The 16,122-nt window shown below is 35.1% G+C and overlaps 1 protein-coding gene across 1 annotated transcript in view; it reads right to left on the bottom strand.

Annotated features, from left to right (window-relative positions):
- Window positions 1–443: 443 nt before the first annotated feature.
- The window catches only part of MS3_00006091 (uncharacterized protein), a 38,024-nt gene continuing 22,345 nt past the window's right edge, over window positions 444–16,122 (bottom strand). Inside the window, exon 3 of the mRNA XM_051214200.1 lies at window positions 444–1,265. Within this exon, the coding sequence (XP_051067349.1) occupies window positions 779–1,265 (487 nt within the window). The 3' untranslated portion in view covers window positions 444–778. The remainder of the gene's footprint in view (window positions 1,266–16,122) is intronic.

Here is a 16,122-nt window from a genome sequence, read left to right as displayed (position 1 = left end):
TTCAGCTAGGTGAGTCCATTAAAACATGTGGTCAGCATCCAATGTCGAAAACTTGCAGAGCTATTTATTTTGGGGAATTATTTACCGCTACACTCTGAGCATTTTTCACATTTATGACTTCATCCTAAGTTAATGATCAAAATGGGTATACAATCAATATATACTTACTCGCTTCATGAGAATTACAGTGATTCCTCGTTCTTTTTTTAACTATAAGTAACAAGCGATTAAGACATAACAATATTCTGAGTTGAAATTCATTTCATTCATTTTATTCGATTACTGAACTTATTTACCCCTTCCCCTCATAGTTAAACAATGGCTTCATGTTTAAACCATTCATCTTTCAATCACTAAGTCATTAGGTTAAAACTCAGCCCCACCTATTTTAGTATGGATGTCAGAGTAATAATATTAATAGTTAGAGTATAGTTTAAAAACTGAGGACATATACTTGAAATTGATCAATGACTTGAATTATAAATTACAAAGAGTTGCCTTTATCATTTTTTTTTCATTATTTATTTCAACACTTATACAACAGTTTTCCATAGTTCTCTATGCTAACATTCAAGTTTAGTGTTATTCGAAAGAATATATAATCCATACATAACATTAGCTAATTTGTCATATTGCAATATAAATAATAAAGAAAGCATACTAGTGGTAAGTACACAAGTCCCATATTACCAATAAAATATAATGAACAAGTAAATTGTAAGATATAAAAGGTAGTAACAATAACAAATGAAAGAAAGAAAGAAAGAAGGTAAACAATTTACAAATCCAATGTTTGAAATGCAATCACATGATATGATGCATATTGAGCATTAGAGAATCGTCCAATTAAATGTGTTACAGCACAACCAGCTTTATATGGACCAACAATTACATGCCAATTACGACCATATTCTTTTTCTAATGCTATTGCTATAAATTGTGGTATTGTTTGAATATCAATTTGTTTTTTAATAGCTATTTCAATTAATTGATTTAATTTCTCTTTAATTTTTTCATATGAATATTCTATAATTAATGGTTCATCATTTAGTTGCCATGAATTATCAACTTTTAATCTATGATAATCTGATGGTACATTATCACTAGAATAACTACGTTTATACATTGATAAATTTTCTGTAGATGTTAATGATGATTGTGAATAACGTGTAATATCTTCAGTTGAACGAAATTTTGCTGCAGCTTGATGAAAAACATCACTGGATGATTCAAATTTTCCATTAAGTCGTCGATTATATCTTTCACTAAAATTTAGGGATACAAAAAAAATGTCGGTAATATTGTTGTGTTTAATATGTTTTAGGTATATAGTTTATAGTTTAGTAGAAATAGTAATCAGTTTGTTAATATTATTAATATTTGGATCTCGCGAGATGAGATCATAGATGCGCACTGCTGAGGAGTCCTACAGTAGGATGAAACGGCCGTTCAGTGGCTTCAGGTTTTCCGTGGTGGTCTAACTTCAATTGATTCATGATCTCAACTATTAAAATATTAAACTTATTTACAATATACAAAAAAATTACTTTTGGTGGAAGGGTATTTCACTCAAAATAATGATTTTTAAAAAATACATACATGAAGAAAACACCAGTAATAAACCATATTCATATCTATCGCCTATGCATTTAGATTCGAAATTGATGAAGATGTCCAGGTTAGATGAATACTTTTGATGATGTTATATTCTCTAAGTGTCTACTTCATATAGCAGACACTGATGATATTGTCCAGAATGAAAATGTGAACTTTACAATTAAATCATTCAGGTTAGAGAAATCAACACCAAATAAAAAGATTTATTCTTATCATCTTATTATTTTGATTCAGTTTATATTTAGTTATCATAATCTTGAATTATTTGATTTTAGTATATGAATACCCAACTCCCGATGGAGTCCCTCCGGGGGCTACTGCCGGTCCCAAGCCCGGATAAAGGAGGGGGGTTGGACATGGGGTTATCGATCCAATCCTGTGGAAAACTAACTCGCTGAAAAAACGTTAATCAGAAAAATTATTCAAACCATTTAAACTCTGCCCTGGGAGTCAGAAGGTCTTCATTTAGAAGAGTTATGACGCCTCATGATGAAGGCCGATTTCCTTTGAAAGTCACGAGAACGATGCCCCTTCTGACAATCAGAGCAACCATTTATTTAGGTACATGGAATATGACTACCCATCAATGAGTCTCTTATCTGGGTGTTTGACTAAAATGTAGCTTAGATTATATTTCTAAATTCTCAATGAATTCAATGATCTTTTTAATGTAAATCAATATGGACTGGAAAATCAACGATAACTGTGATTTACTGAAATGCTAAAACTTATCGTTCTCATCGAAACTATACTAAAAATTACCTTTATTATGATTATTATTGGCAGCTGTATTCAATATTATATTTTTGGTACAATATAGGATTCTCAGCACAAAGTATTCCAACAAATTCCCTTTTCTTATTTCTTGATCGATCCTCATGATAAATACTGAGTAGTTGCCAGTTAGATGTTAACAGTTCAGGAATCGACATTTGGATAATGTATATTCTTCTCGGTGCATATCACTAGTAACCACGGTGTCTCTGGATAGTTTTTCTGTAACTTATACAGCGAAATGTCGTAAAATTTACTTGTTATCATTTCATGAATTCAATTCACTTTCTTTTTATACCTCTATTTTGAAAACAACAGTGATCCGATAAGAGGTATTTTTATTCTACCTATTGTTCACTGATTCAAAAACACATCAAAAACTGAAATAGAAGCACAGTATTCACCTTAAAATTTTACCGAAATCAGCTCCTATATTCTTATGAATGTTAATCAGAAAAAAATCTGTTTACAGGGACGTTTTAGTTCTACACCGCACTTAAATATTAATACATTGAGGTAATATATTGATCATCTTATTTTTTAAAAAATCAACAGATTGATTTTTAGTGTATGGGGATCCGTGGGGATTATGGCGCCCACAAGTGAGATTGAAGGTTTTCAGTCTGATTACTGTGGGCGGAACCTTGAGTGAAAACTAGTGGAGATCCCCACAATGAGACAAAACGGTCGTCCAGTGTTTCCAATTTTTCAACAGTGGTTCGAATGGAATCGGTTTCGTGATTTAACTCATAGGACATTCACTTTTGTCGTTATCACTGTAGGACTCTGAATGTATATAAAAATTTAGTGTTTGAGTAATGTGAATTTACTGACAAATTTCTGTGAACGACAAATAACATAAAATCTATGATAAGAAAAATCACAGGTAAATATAAGTAAATGTTTCTATCTTTAGTAATACCATTTTGTACAGAAGAATTATCGCAATCTCCACCCCCGATACGATTAATATCCACCAAGACTTCACTAGGATATGACTTGTATTCTACAGAATATTCTATAGAATTCAACATTGATTTATATAGTAACATGCCTATTTAATTGCATCTTAATGGTTCAAAGGTAATGCGTTTGGCGAGAGGACTGAATGTGAGTACTTCCTTCATAATAATAAAACAATGTTTGTCTAAAGTTTTCATCGTAGAGTTAAAGTTATTTCGTGATGTTTACTGTAGATAGTTCTTAAGAAAATAATAATAAACCTTTGGATGAGAATATAAACAACTTTTATGAAAATAACTAATTTCACTAAATCTTGTTCTATGTTATTTTGAGGTCAATTTTCCGTCAAAATGAAACTAACCCTTAAAGAAAGTAACAGCCCGAATAAAAAAATATGAGTTTAATAATAAGCTTTCATTTTGAAATACATTACTATAAAGAAAGCTAACAATCAAAGATGATAACATTTTGTCAGCATTAAAGAAAATTGGAAAGAATTTCTGCAACTACTAACAGAATTCAGTAGTTCAAATCAGACATCTGTTACTATCTTTTTTTATTTAACAGGACAATTATTTATAATAAGCAATACAAACACGTTCCAGTTTAAATTAATGGGTATTATTAACGAACTTTTATTCCAGAGCGCATTCAATTAATAGATGTAATTCTCTTAAGAAATGGATGATACCGCTTTCATCTACCATTATCATAATGCCGTTAAGATTACGAATCAGTTTAAGACAATTATTAAAAACGTGGTAACAATGGACAGTTGTTTTAGCTCCATCACAGAGAATAGAACCCACGATCGTTAGCCTAATACACTAATGTTTAACTTTTTGACCACTGAGCCGGTATCTGATATTGTACCAGTCTAAATTCAATATTTCCGCCATATTGCATAGTCATCTTTCATTGTCTTCTTTGAGTACTTTTCTCACACTGAACATATAATGTATAATAACCTCTTAGAAACCCAGGAAAATGTATGGGAAACCGCTAACACTTACGGTCTGAAAATTCAAATAGTAATCTAGTACTCATTCAAAGTAATTAACGTGCAATGAGTATAAAAGTTTAATTGAGGTCATAAATCGATCGATGTTAGACCATCATTAAAAACTGGAAGCACCGGGCAGAGATTTTGTCTTGGGTTTGAACCCCACCCGCGGAACTGTGGATACGCACTGTTGAGGAGTCCCATACCAAGACGAAATGGCTATCTAACGCTTCCGGGTTTTCAATGGTGATTCAACATTGATCGATTCATGATTTCAATCAAAACTCAACAGTCTCCACTGATATAGAATTTTATACAAGCAGATCCCTTGAAAAATTTAAACAGATCAAAAACAAATAGGTTTACAGAATAAAATGAATTGATTATATTTCACGGTTTCTCACCAGTTTATCATACTTTAGTTTGTGAAGTTTAGATACATCTTTCGAATGTAACTAAATTCATAATAATAAAAATAATAGGGAAATAAATTGTATGAATAAACATAGTTCAGATGGATGAGTATTTATGTAATGAAACGTAATAATTTAGAGGTTATATAAAGATAATAGAATGAATTCATTTTACTCCACAAACCTTATTGTTCTTTCTTTGTTTAAATATAAAATTGTAATCAGAGAGGGGTTTTGTGGATATTACAGTAATTTAATAGTTAAATTCATAAGTCCATTGAAGTTAGACCACCATGGAAAAACTGGGAGTACTGGATGGCTGTTTTGTCCCCGTGTGGGACTCCTCAGCAGTGCGCATCTACGATCGCACCTCATGAGATAGTAACTCACTGATGACAATGGTGGATGGTGGTGCAATTTCGTGGATTAGTTGAAGTTAGGTATTAACACTGTTGAATGCCGGCCGGATCAATGGTCTAGTGGTTAAGTGCTCTCGCGCAAGACTGACAGGTCCTGGGTTCGAATTCTGAGAGCCGGGATCGTGAATAAGTACTACTAAGGAGTTTCATACAAGGATGAAACAGCCATCCAGTGCTTCCAGGTTTTCCATGGTGGTCTAACTTCAATTAATTCATGAATTCAACTATTAAATTAAAATGAAATTTCTATTAAAATGTTTTATTTTTACTGAAATTCAATACAGTAAGAACATTGTGAAAAACTATACGTAAAAAAACAAGATCAGCTGATGATAGAAAGACCTTAACCATACAACTAGTTATTTATATTCTCATCACTATTGGCTAGACAGTTCAATGATGTTCATCTTTATTGGAATGTCATGCGTAGTTTTAGTAAAAATAGGTTAGGTTTTCTTTTTACTATTATTTATAATTTAGTCATATGATTTGGCATAACATTTAAATGAAAGATACATGTAAAATTCTCCTTATATAGATTTCATTCATAATATCGGAGGAAAACAAAATCATAAGGGGAACACAAAACTATTTTTTCAAGTAAAAGGTAGATTTCTAACTTTGTTGGAGGATTTTGTTGAAGTTTTGATACTTTTTTCTAGGTAGATTGTTTGATAGAGAATTATGTACTGCTGAGGAGTCCCATACTAGGACGAAATGGCCGTCCAATGGTTCCGATTTTTCCATGGTGATCTAGCTTCAATCGACTGATGAATTCAACTATTAAAAATATGTATTGTCTTATTTAAAATCAAAGTCAATAAATAGTTTATAAAATTGAAAATATTTAGCACAATTTATTAGTGAATATCTCCATTCGTTAATGAATAACTTGAATTGTATTTTGGAAGATTAAAATATCATAAAATGTATCATTTTAAATTCTTACTACCTTCAGTCTAGGACTCAGTTTCTAAGTCCGCCTGGAACCCCCCGTGGCTACTACCGGTCCAAAGCCCAGATAAAGGAGGGGTTTTGGACATGGGGTTAGCGACCCAATCGCATAGAAAACTAGCTCGCTAAAAAAACGCTAATCAGAAAAATTATTCAAACCATTTAAACTCTGCTCTGGGAGTCAGAAGGTCTTCATTTAGAAGAGTTATGACGTCTCATGGTGAAAGTCGAGTTTTTTCGGAAGTCACGAGGCTGATGCTCCCTCTAACAACCAGAGCAACCATTAATTTAAGTACATGGAATACTCGTACAATGTGGGAGACCGGGAGAGTCTTCCAAATTGCTGCAGAACTTTTAATCTAATGGTTGACCTATGCTCTTTCACAAAGAGTAACAGGTGTAAGTAAGTAATTAAGTACCTTCAGTTTGAATAAATACTGTCATCAACCATATTCATAATTTAATACCATTCATTTTGTTTCATTTGAATGACTATGATCAAGACAATAATTTTTGAAATGAAATAATTCAACTATTACATGTGATAGAAAATATAGTTTGTCAATGATTATGATTTCTTATTATAAGAGGTTATGAAAGTTATTAAATTTCATTGTTTTGTTTCATGGACTGATTATAGTTAGACAATTAATGAAAATTAATAGAAGTATTTGATAAGTGTATCGTCCTAGAATGTGATTACTCAATAGTTCAATCACGGATCGAATTTTACGATGTGAAGTCACAAATTAGTAAGAATACTAAATTTTTGGTGAAGTTTTGTTCTATAAACTGGATAGTTTGATTGTGGAGCTTTCATCATTATTCTGATCAAAATTATCAGAACAAACTTCAAGTAGAAGTGAAGTGCGAAGTTTATGCTGATGATATTGTTGAGAATAACGATGGAAGATCCATGACTAAACCATCTAGCTCAAAACAAAAAATAAACCCCAACAAAATCATTCACCTGAGCTACAAATCTTCTCCACCATCTCTAAGATACTAAGTTACTAATAATTTATTCATATTTCCTCTTTGAGAATAAATAGACTAAGAGATAATTACACACAACGAAAATATACGTCATATTAATTGTAGTCAAAAATTCACTTGACATTGTTTACTTGAATCTTCCCATTGACATTTAGGACTGCAATTGATCAGTCTCTGGTTGGTATATATGCGATACGCACAGTATGCAATACCAAGTGAATTTAAACTTCACCCCATTGCATAAGTAAGTGACTATCAGAACTCAGTAGCTAAGTGGATAACGTGATAGAATTTTAAAGTGGACGGTAGTGGATTCGATCCCAGGCGTGGACATCAACTCTAAGATGTAGATACATCCAACTGATGAGTCTCAACTAGGACGAAGTGACGCACGTCCTTGATTTCACTGCTAGTCACTATTCATTTCTGTTTATAACGAAGTCAAAAAATGTTTTATTCAATACTTATAAAAATTATCAAGTGTACTAAGAACCATTTGTTTGACACAGAAAAATTCACTTAAGTTAATTAAATGTTAAGAAAAAAAAGAAAAAGGTATTTAGATTAGTAGAATTAACCAAATAATTTGAATTCATTTTCTGTCATTACTTTTCATATAAACTATTTACTAACTAAATAAGGATCATTCGATATATGCTGATATATATGTGCGTAATCTTAATATAAAGTAGTCAAAGTAGGTCATATATCTTCTATTCAGAAGTAGTAGTAGCAGTAATAATAATAATAATAATAATAATAGTAGCAGTTATAGTAGTAGTCGTAGTATTAATGGCTTTATTCAATATTATATTTTGGTACAATATAGAATTCTCAGCACAAAATTTTTAAAGGGAGGACTGTGAGATCTCCCCACTAACAAAAACTACACGTCCGAGCGCACCCGATTACGGTTCGTCACGAGTTTCAACCCACCTAGGTGCAATGGTGAGCCTCCACCCGGGGTCAGAGCATTCCTGATCACCCTAAACCAGGCGCCAGATAGTAGTAGTAGTAGTGGTAGTGAGACTAGATTATTTAACTTATTTGATTTATTCTATAAACACAATAACACATTGGATTGAATGATTGAATAAGTTTATAAGTTATGTAATTATTATGTAATTAATAGTCATATAAGAATTTAAATATAAATGAAATTAAATTATATACTAGGTGGATTAAGTTTAGAAAGAAAGATTGATCTGGTGCTGTGTTGTTTTGTTTTAGATTTACCCATGATTTAAACAGCAATTATTCTTACTTAAAGTGATTAGTAAAATTAAGTATATTAACTCATTGGAAATTCAAATCTCAGAACAACAGATGAGATGAATGTGTTTTAGTTTGATCATTTACATTTTACATGAACCGGTGAATTGATACTTACTTACTTACTTACTTACTTACTTACTTACTTACTTACTTACTTACTTACTTACTTACTTACTTACTTACTCACTACTACTACTCTACTACTCACTACACTTCACTCACTCACTCACTCACTCACTCTACTCACTCACTCACTCACTCACTCACTCACTACCACTCACTACTCACTACTCACTCACTCACTCACACCCTCACTCACTCACTCACTACTCACTCACTCACACTCACTCACTCACTCACTCACTCACTCACTCACTCACTCACTCACTCACTCACTCACTCACTCACTCACTCACTCACTCACTCACTCACTCACCACTCCCACTCACTTACTCACTCTCCTCACTCACTCACTACTACTCACTCACTCACTTACTTACTACTACTTACTTCACCACTTACTTACTTACTTACTTTTTACTACTTACTTACTTACTTACTTACTTACTTACTTACTTACTTACTTACTTACTTACTTACTTACTTACTTACTTACATACTTACTTACTTACTTACTTACTTACTTACGCCTGTTACTCCCAATGGAGCATAGACCGCCGACAAACATTCTCCAACCCACTCCGTCATAGGCCTTCCTTTCTACTTCTATCCAATTCTTGTTCATTCTTCTCATATCTATCTCCATTTCCCGACGTAATGTGTTCTTTGGTCTTCCACTTTTCTCTTGGCATTGAGGATTCCAAGTGAGGGCTCGCCTTATGACATAGTTGGGTGCTTCCCTCAATGTGTGTGCTATCCACTTCCATCGATCCTTCCTGATTTCTTCCTCCGCTGGGATCTGGTTTGTTTTCTCCCACAGTACGCTGTTGTTAATAGTGTCCGGCCAATGGATCGGAAGTATTTAGCATAGACAACTGTTAATAAACACTTGTATTTTCTGTATGATGGCTTTCGTAGTTCTCCAGGTTTCTGCCCCATACAGTAGAACTGTCTTGACATTTGTATTGAAAATCCTGGCCTTAGTGTTGATTGACAGTTGCTTTGAGTTCCAGATGTTCCTCAGTTGTAAATATGCTGCTCTTGCTTTTCCGATCCGTGCCTTCACATCTGCATCAGATCCACCATGTTCATCAATGATGCTGCCCAAATATGTAAAGGTTTTTACATCTTCCAAATCTTCTCCGTCAATTGTGATTGGATTGGTGCATGCAGTGTTGTGTCGGAAAATCTTGCTTTTCGCTTTGTGTATATTGAGACCTACTGCTGCTGAGACTGCTGCTACACTGGTCGTCTTCTCCTGCATTTGTTGGTGCGTTTGGGATAGAAGGGCCAGATCATCTGCGAAGTCTAGATCGTCCAGCTGCATCCTAGATGTCCATTGTATCCCGTGCTTCCCTTCAGACGTTGACGTCTTCGTGATTCAGTCGATCACCAGGAGAAAGAGAAAGGGTGAGAGTAAGCAACCTTGCCTAACACCGGTCTTCACTTCGAACGACTTTGTCAACTGTCCTCCATGCACAATTTTGCAGTGTAATCCATCATATGAGTTCTGTATGATATTGACTATCTTCTGAGGCACACCGTAGTGTCGAAGAAGTTTCCATAGTGTTGTTCTGTCCACGCTATCAAATGCCTTTTCGTAGTCAATGAAGTTGATGTAGAGTGATGAATTCCATTCAATTGATTGTTCCACAGTGATCCGTAGAGTTGCGATTTGGTCTGTACACGATCTATCCTTACGGAATCCTGCCTGTTGGTCAGGAAGTTGGGCGTCTACGCAGTCCTTCATTCTGTTTAACAATATCCTGTTGAAGACTTTTCGCGGTATTGAGAGATGAGTGATGCCCCTGTAGTTATTACACTTGCTGAGATCGCCTTTCTTCGGTATTTTGATCAGAAGTCCTTCTTTCCAGTCTGTTGGTACTTGTTCCTCATCCCAAATCTTATTGAAGAGAATGAGGAGTATCCTTGCAGTTGCCGCTACGTCTGCTTTCAGTGCCTCTGCTGGAATGTTGTCCGGTCCTGCTGCTTTGCCACTCTTGATTTGTCTGATGGCCATGATGATTTCTTCAATTGTTGGTGGGCTAACATTGATTGGGAGGTCCGTGGGTGCTGCATCGATGTTGGGTGGGTTCAGTGGAGCTGGTCGATTCAAGAGTTCTTTGAAGTGTTCTACTCACCTGTTTCGTTGCTCTTCAATGTTGGTGATTACCTCGCCTTCTTTGCTTTTCACTGGTCGTTCTGGTTTGCGGCGATTTCCAGAGAGTTTCTTTGTCGTGTCATACAATTGTCTCATGTTTCCTTCTCTTGCAGCCTTTTCTGCCGTCATTGCTAGGTCTTCCACATATTTACGTTTGTCGGTTCCGATGCTCCTCTTCACTTGTTTGTTTACTTCTGTGTATTCAGCTTGTGCCTTGGCTTTTTCTGCTCTTGTTCGACTGGTATTGATTGCTGCCTTCTTGACCCTTCTTTCTTGAATCTTATCCAGTGTATCAACAGTGATCCATTCCTTGTGATGGTGCTTCTTGTGACCCATGACCTCATGACATGTTGAAGTGATTGCCTCTTTGATCCCCTTCCAGTTGCTCTCCACAGTAGTTCCTTCTCCATTGAGTATATCATGAAAGGCCTGGAACTTGTTGCTGAGGACTATCTTAAATTTGTTGAGTTTGTTAGTATCCTGAAGAAAGGCCGTATTGAACTTTTGTGATATTGTCCGCCCCGTTGTCCAGTGTTTCTTGAGTTTCAATTTCATCTTGGCGACCAGCAAGTGATGATCTGATGCTATATCAGCTCCTCTCTTGGTTCTCACGTCCTCTATAGTCCTCCTGAACGTTTTGTTGATGCGAATATGGTCGATTTGGTTTTGTGTAGAGTGATCCGGTGAAGTCCATGTGGTTTTGTGTATGCGTTTATGTGGGAATATGGTGCCGCCTATGACCAGTTCATTGAAGGCACATAGATTTGCAAATCTCTCACCATTTTCGTTCCTTTCTCCCAGTCCGTGTTGTCCCATGATGTCTTCATATCCAGTGTTGTCCGTTCCAACCTTGGCATTGAAATCTCCCATCAGAATGGTCAGGTCCTTTGTTGGGCACTTCTCGATGATTGACTGCAGCCTATTGTAGAATTAATCTTTAGCGTCTTCATTGTAATCGTTAGTAGGCGCATAGCATTGGATGATGTTCATTGAAATGCCCTCTTCCTTTGTTTTAAAGGAGGCTTTGATGATCCTTGGTCCATGAGATTCCCATCCTATAAGTGCATTTTGTGCTTGTTTGGACAGCATCAATGCAACTCCTTGTGTATGCGGAGCATTTTCTTATTCATGGCCGGAGTATAACAGGAGTTCTCCTGAAGTCAGTCGTTGTTGTCCAACTTGTGTCCAATGTGTTTCACTGATCCCAAGCACCTCCAGGTTGTATATCCTCATTTCTGCAGCGATTTGGAAGGCTCTCCCGGTGTCCCACACTGTACGAACATTCCATGTACCTAAATAAATGGTCGCTCTGGTTGTCAGAAGGGGCATCGGCCTCGTAACTTCCGAAGGACTTCGGCTTTCATCATGAGGCGTGATAGTTCTGTCAAATGAAGACCTTCTGACTCCCAGGGCAGGGTTTAAAAGGTTTGAATAATTTTTTCCGATTAGCGTTTTTTTAGCGAGTTAGTTTTCTACATGATGGGGACGCTAACCCCATGCCCAACCCTCCTCCTCTATCCGGGCTTGGGACCGGCAGTAGCCCCCGGAGGGACTTCAGGCGGAGTTCGTGGATTAATAATCAGAGAATTTGACTTTCAGTTATTAGATCTTAAGCTTCTATGAAGTATTGACAGTCCTCATTTAAATTATGGGTTAAAGGAAGGACAGTTCTACTTCATGGGACAGAAACTTGGAGAATTACGAAAGCCATCATTCAGAAGATACAAGTGTTTATTAACAGTTGTCTATGCTAAATACTTCCGATCCATTGGCCGGACACTATTAACAACAGCGTACTGTGGGAGAAAACAAACCAGATCCCAGCGGAGGAAGAAATCAGGAAGAATCGATGGAAGTGGATAGCACACACATTGAGGGAAGCACCCAACTATGTCATAAGGCGAGCCCTCACTTGGAATCCTCAATGCCAAGAGAAAAGTGGAAGACCAAAGAACACATTACGTCGGGAAATGGAGATAGATATGAGAAGAATGAACAAGAATTGGATAGAAGTAGAAAGGAAGGCCTATGACGGAGTGGGTTGGAGAATGTTTGTCGGCGGTCTATGCTCCATTGGGAGTAACAGGTGTAAGTTAAAGGTAAGCACAAAACTCTGTACTTTGTAAATCGATACTGATGAGATCTTAAGTTATTCTGTATTTGTTAATGCATGTTGGTTCTTTGTTGAAAAGATAACCTTGAAGATATATTTCTGATTCATATCTTCACAGGAACCTTAACTTTTATCTGAGTGACTACTGTAATATTTAGTTTGTTAATTTTGTTGTATCTTAAAATTATTCATGATGTCTTACTATAATAGCAGGGCTGTTCTATTTCAATCTCTGACTTCTGTTTCGAATGCCGAAATATCCTGAATTTATTGTCTTCTCTATCTCATGTTAAGGTGTGAATAATTAGTTTTGAAGTACTATTGTATGTCACTTGTTGTTTTGTCGAGTTCGACCGTGAAACTCTCAGTCGTTCTGTAAGTAAAAGTTGCTTTGGGCCTGTATCTAATCTTAAATGACAAGATATAACACTGCGTTATATAGATAATAACATATCGAATTTTAATAATTCGACTGAATGTGTATGAAATTTAATAGTGGGAACGACACCGCGAACACCGTTATAATCGTATATAGTTATTAAGACGTCCCTATATCTTCAAGTAACATTTACGAAAAGAAATACAAATACGAGAAAACATATAACAATTCAGCTGTATGTAATACTTTAACATATTAGGTCCATTCCTCTATCATATCAGTATCAAGCTAGATGAATTGTCATCTAGATTATTTATTAAAATACATTCAATTAAGAAAAAGCACCAGGTTTTCTATGAAAGTTTTAATATTATTCTAGAATAAACGTATTCAACTTTACACTCTGGTCAATCTAATTATTACTTTCAACATATTTTAGGAACAAATTTTACTATTGTTTGGATGATATTCCAATAATATCATCGAATCATCTAATAAAATCCTATTGAAACATCCAGCATGTTAAATTCATGAGCTAGTAGGTGCATATTAAGGAACCAGATTCGTTTCATTAGTCACCGGGATTTAAACAGCTTACACTTTTAAACATACGTATAATTCTAATCTAGTTCGGTATTATTATTACTATTATTATTATTGACGTAATGGGGTGAGTAGTGCGGTAGTATAACTTGTGAGAAAATCATACCAAGGATTATTATTTATATTTTTACTGCATAATTAGCAGACGCGTGAACTGTTACATTTTTATGTCTTCATTTTGTTTGATTCACACATCGTTGTCATACGATTTGTTATTCCAGATTTGTCATTAGTTTATTTAATTATTTGAACACAAATATTAGTACAAAGTGGCACCGAATACATATGCGCCACACAAGTCACTTGATTTGTGTGTGGGCTTTGATACTCCCCAAGTGCCTTGACTGAAGCAGGTGGTTTTCTTAAGGGGTCACTCCCGGAGTTCTTGACATAAAGGTCTGATCCACAAGGCAATGGAGCAACGTAAGGAGATGCAGTCCCATGGTAGCCGGTGATCAACGATTGGTTCATACTCCATTTGTTCCTTCAGGATACTGGAGCCCATGTACACCATTGGTTTGGAATCAGGGTTTTCTAACTCCCCTAGGTGGACTCTCCATACCCACCACCAACCCAGTTAGAGCGCAGGACATTCGCTTTTCGTCCTCTCGATTTCGTAACCAACACCTCCTCCACGAGTAGGCAGTGTGTAGAACTTCCCTAACAGTGGTTGTATGCACGTGGTCATGTGAGAGCATTTCGAGAGGGATAGCTGACTATCTCCACCCTCGGCCGTACCATCGCATTTGCGGGCCGATTAGGTAAAGGTTTTCTACTGTTTCTGGATATTCGAGAAGTTTCTTACTGGGGGATATGTGAGAACCTTCAGAAGCCAAACGATGTACCGGTTAACGATCAGTAGATTATACAAATGCTTTCCTATCATCACGGTCTAATCACAAATGGAATATCATTAAGCGACCGGCTATTTTTGTAATTTTTTCACCCCTTTAAAAAAGTTTTTTCATCCATTTCGTCCAATTAAATGGCTAGTTTTAAATTCGTTCTAATTGGTTAGTTATGTCTTGAAATTGTTATAAAATGTCAGTACTTGTCGACAAAGTACATTTTAATGGTTGACATTTTGCCCACGGCAATTAAGATTCCCTACCACCCATTTCTAAAAAAAGGTATGGTGTCAAAGAAAAATTTAGCGATCGGTGATTGGTGTACTTGTTTTGCAGGTGTGTGCTCAAGTGATAATGAACAAACATTTTGTCACCTTTAATAATTTTGTAATTGGTCGTAAACTGTTCATCTTTGCAATGTGATTAGTTGAAATTGAAATCGTATCTAGAGCTGTGATTGGATGTCAGAATTTTGATTTTTACATTTGAAATTTAACGATAATGAATAAATCTTTTTGTGTAATGTAAGTCTTGTAAGAAATTTAGACATTTTAAGAAAAAAACACCAACTTAAGTGCAATCCTACTGTTACTGAATGCGTATTGGGATAAATTTTTGATTTCCGATCAACAATTTTAATGTAACGAGTACTTATATATATCACATAAAAAGAAAGTTTTTGGAAAAAAGCAACTGAAAACCGGTTTGAATATTTGATAATAGTGATTACTGAGTAAGGTCGGTAGTCAAATCTTTAATACCAAATTAATAAACAAATTATCACTAAAGTGTATGCATAGGTTTTTTGGTAACACATGGTGTGTTAATGGGAAAAAGAAATCAACATATCAATAAATCATTATGATAACTTACTGGTTGCAATACTTATAATTCAGGTGAAGCAACCATAGACCATCATTTAATGAACTGACTTTGACAGTATATGAAAGTGGTAGTAAATTTTCCGAAATAGACACTTAATATTTAGTAAACGATTCTTTTGTAAATGGTCATTCATAATGAGAATTAGACAACGTTAGATTTCAATGCGGTTAATTTTAAAAGTCCATTGAAAGGGTTCATTATTTTCACTTGTAAATTATTTGTAGTTCTGTATTTTAAAATTAATTTTTGGTCGTAATAAAAACTAGTGTGTTTAATCAGTCATTTGTGAATATTGTTAACCGCCGTAATATGAAACCTGAACTATATCTAGACATAACGAATGTAACCATTTTTGACAAGCATTTGAAATATCAGTTTCATGAAGTGTAAATGAACAAGCCTACGTCGTCTGACTGACTCAACAAATATCTATCGACTTTAAACGTATAAATATGAATAAGGTCAACTGTATCAATGAACATTTACAATGCTATTATTATTTATTTTCCTTATGATTATGATTATGATTATTATTATTATGTCAATTGACAAGACTCAATTCTCATACTATGCATTTCATTGACACAAAATTTTTTGCA

This window comes from Schistosoma haematobium, chromosome 2, assembly GCF_000699445.3.
Source record: "Schistosoma haematobium chromosome 2, whole genome shotgun sequence".
NCBI classification, from domain to species: Eukaryota; Metazoa; Platyhelminthes; class Trematoda; order Strigeidida; family Schistosomatidae; genus Schistosoma; species Schistosoma haematobium.
The sequence above is the reverse complement of the archived record's forward strand: the minus strand, read 5'-3'. Positions and strand labels throughout refer to the sequence as shown.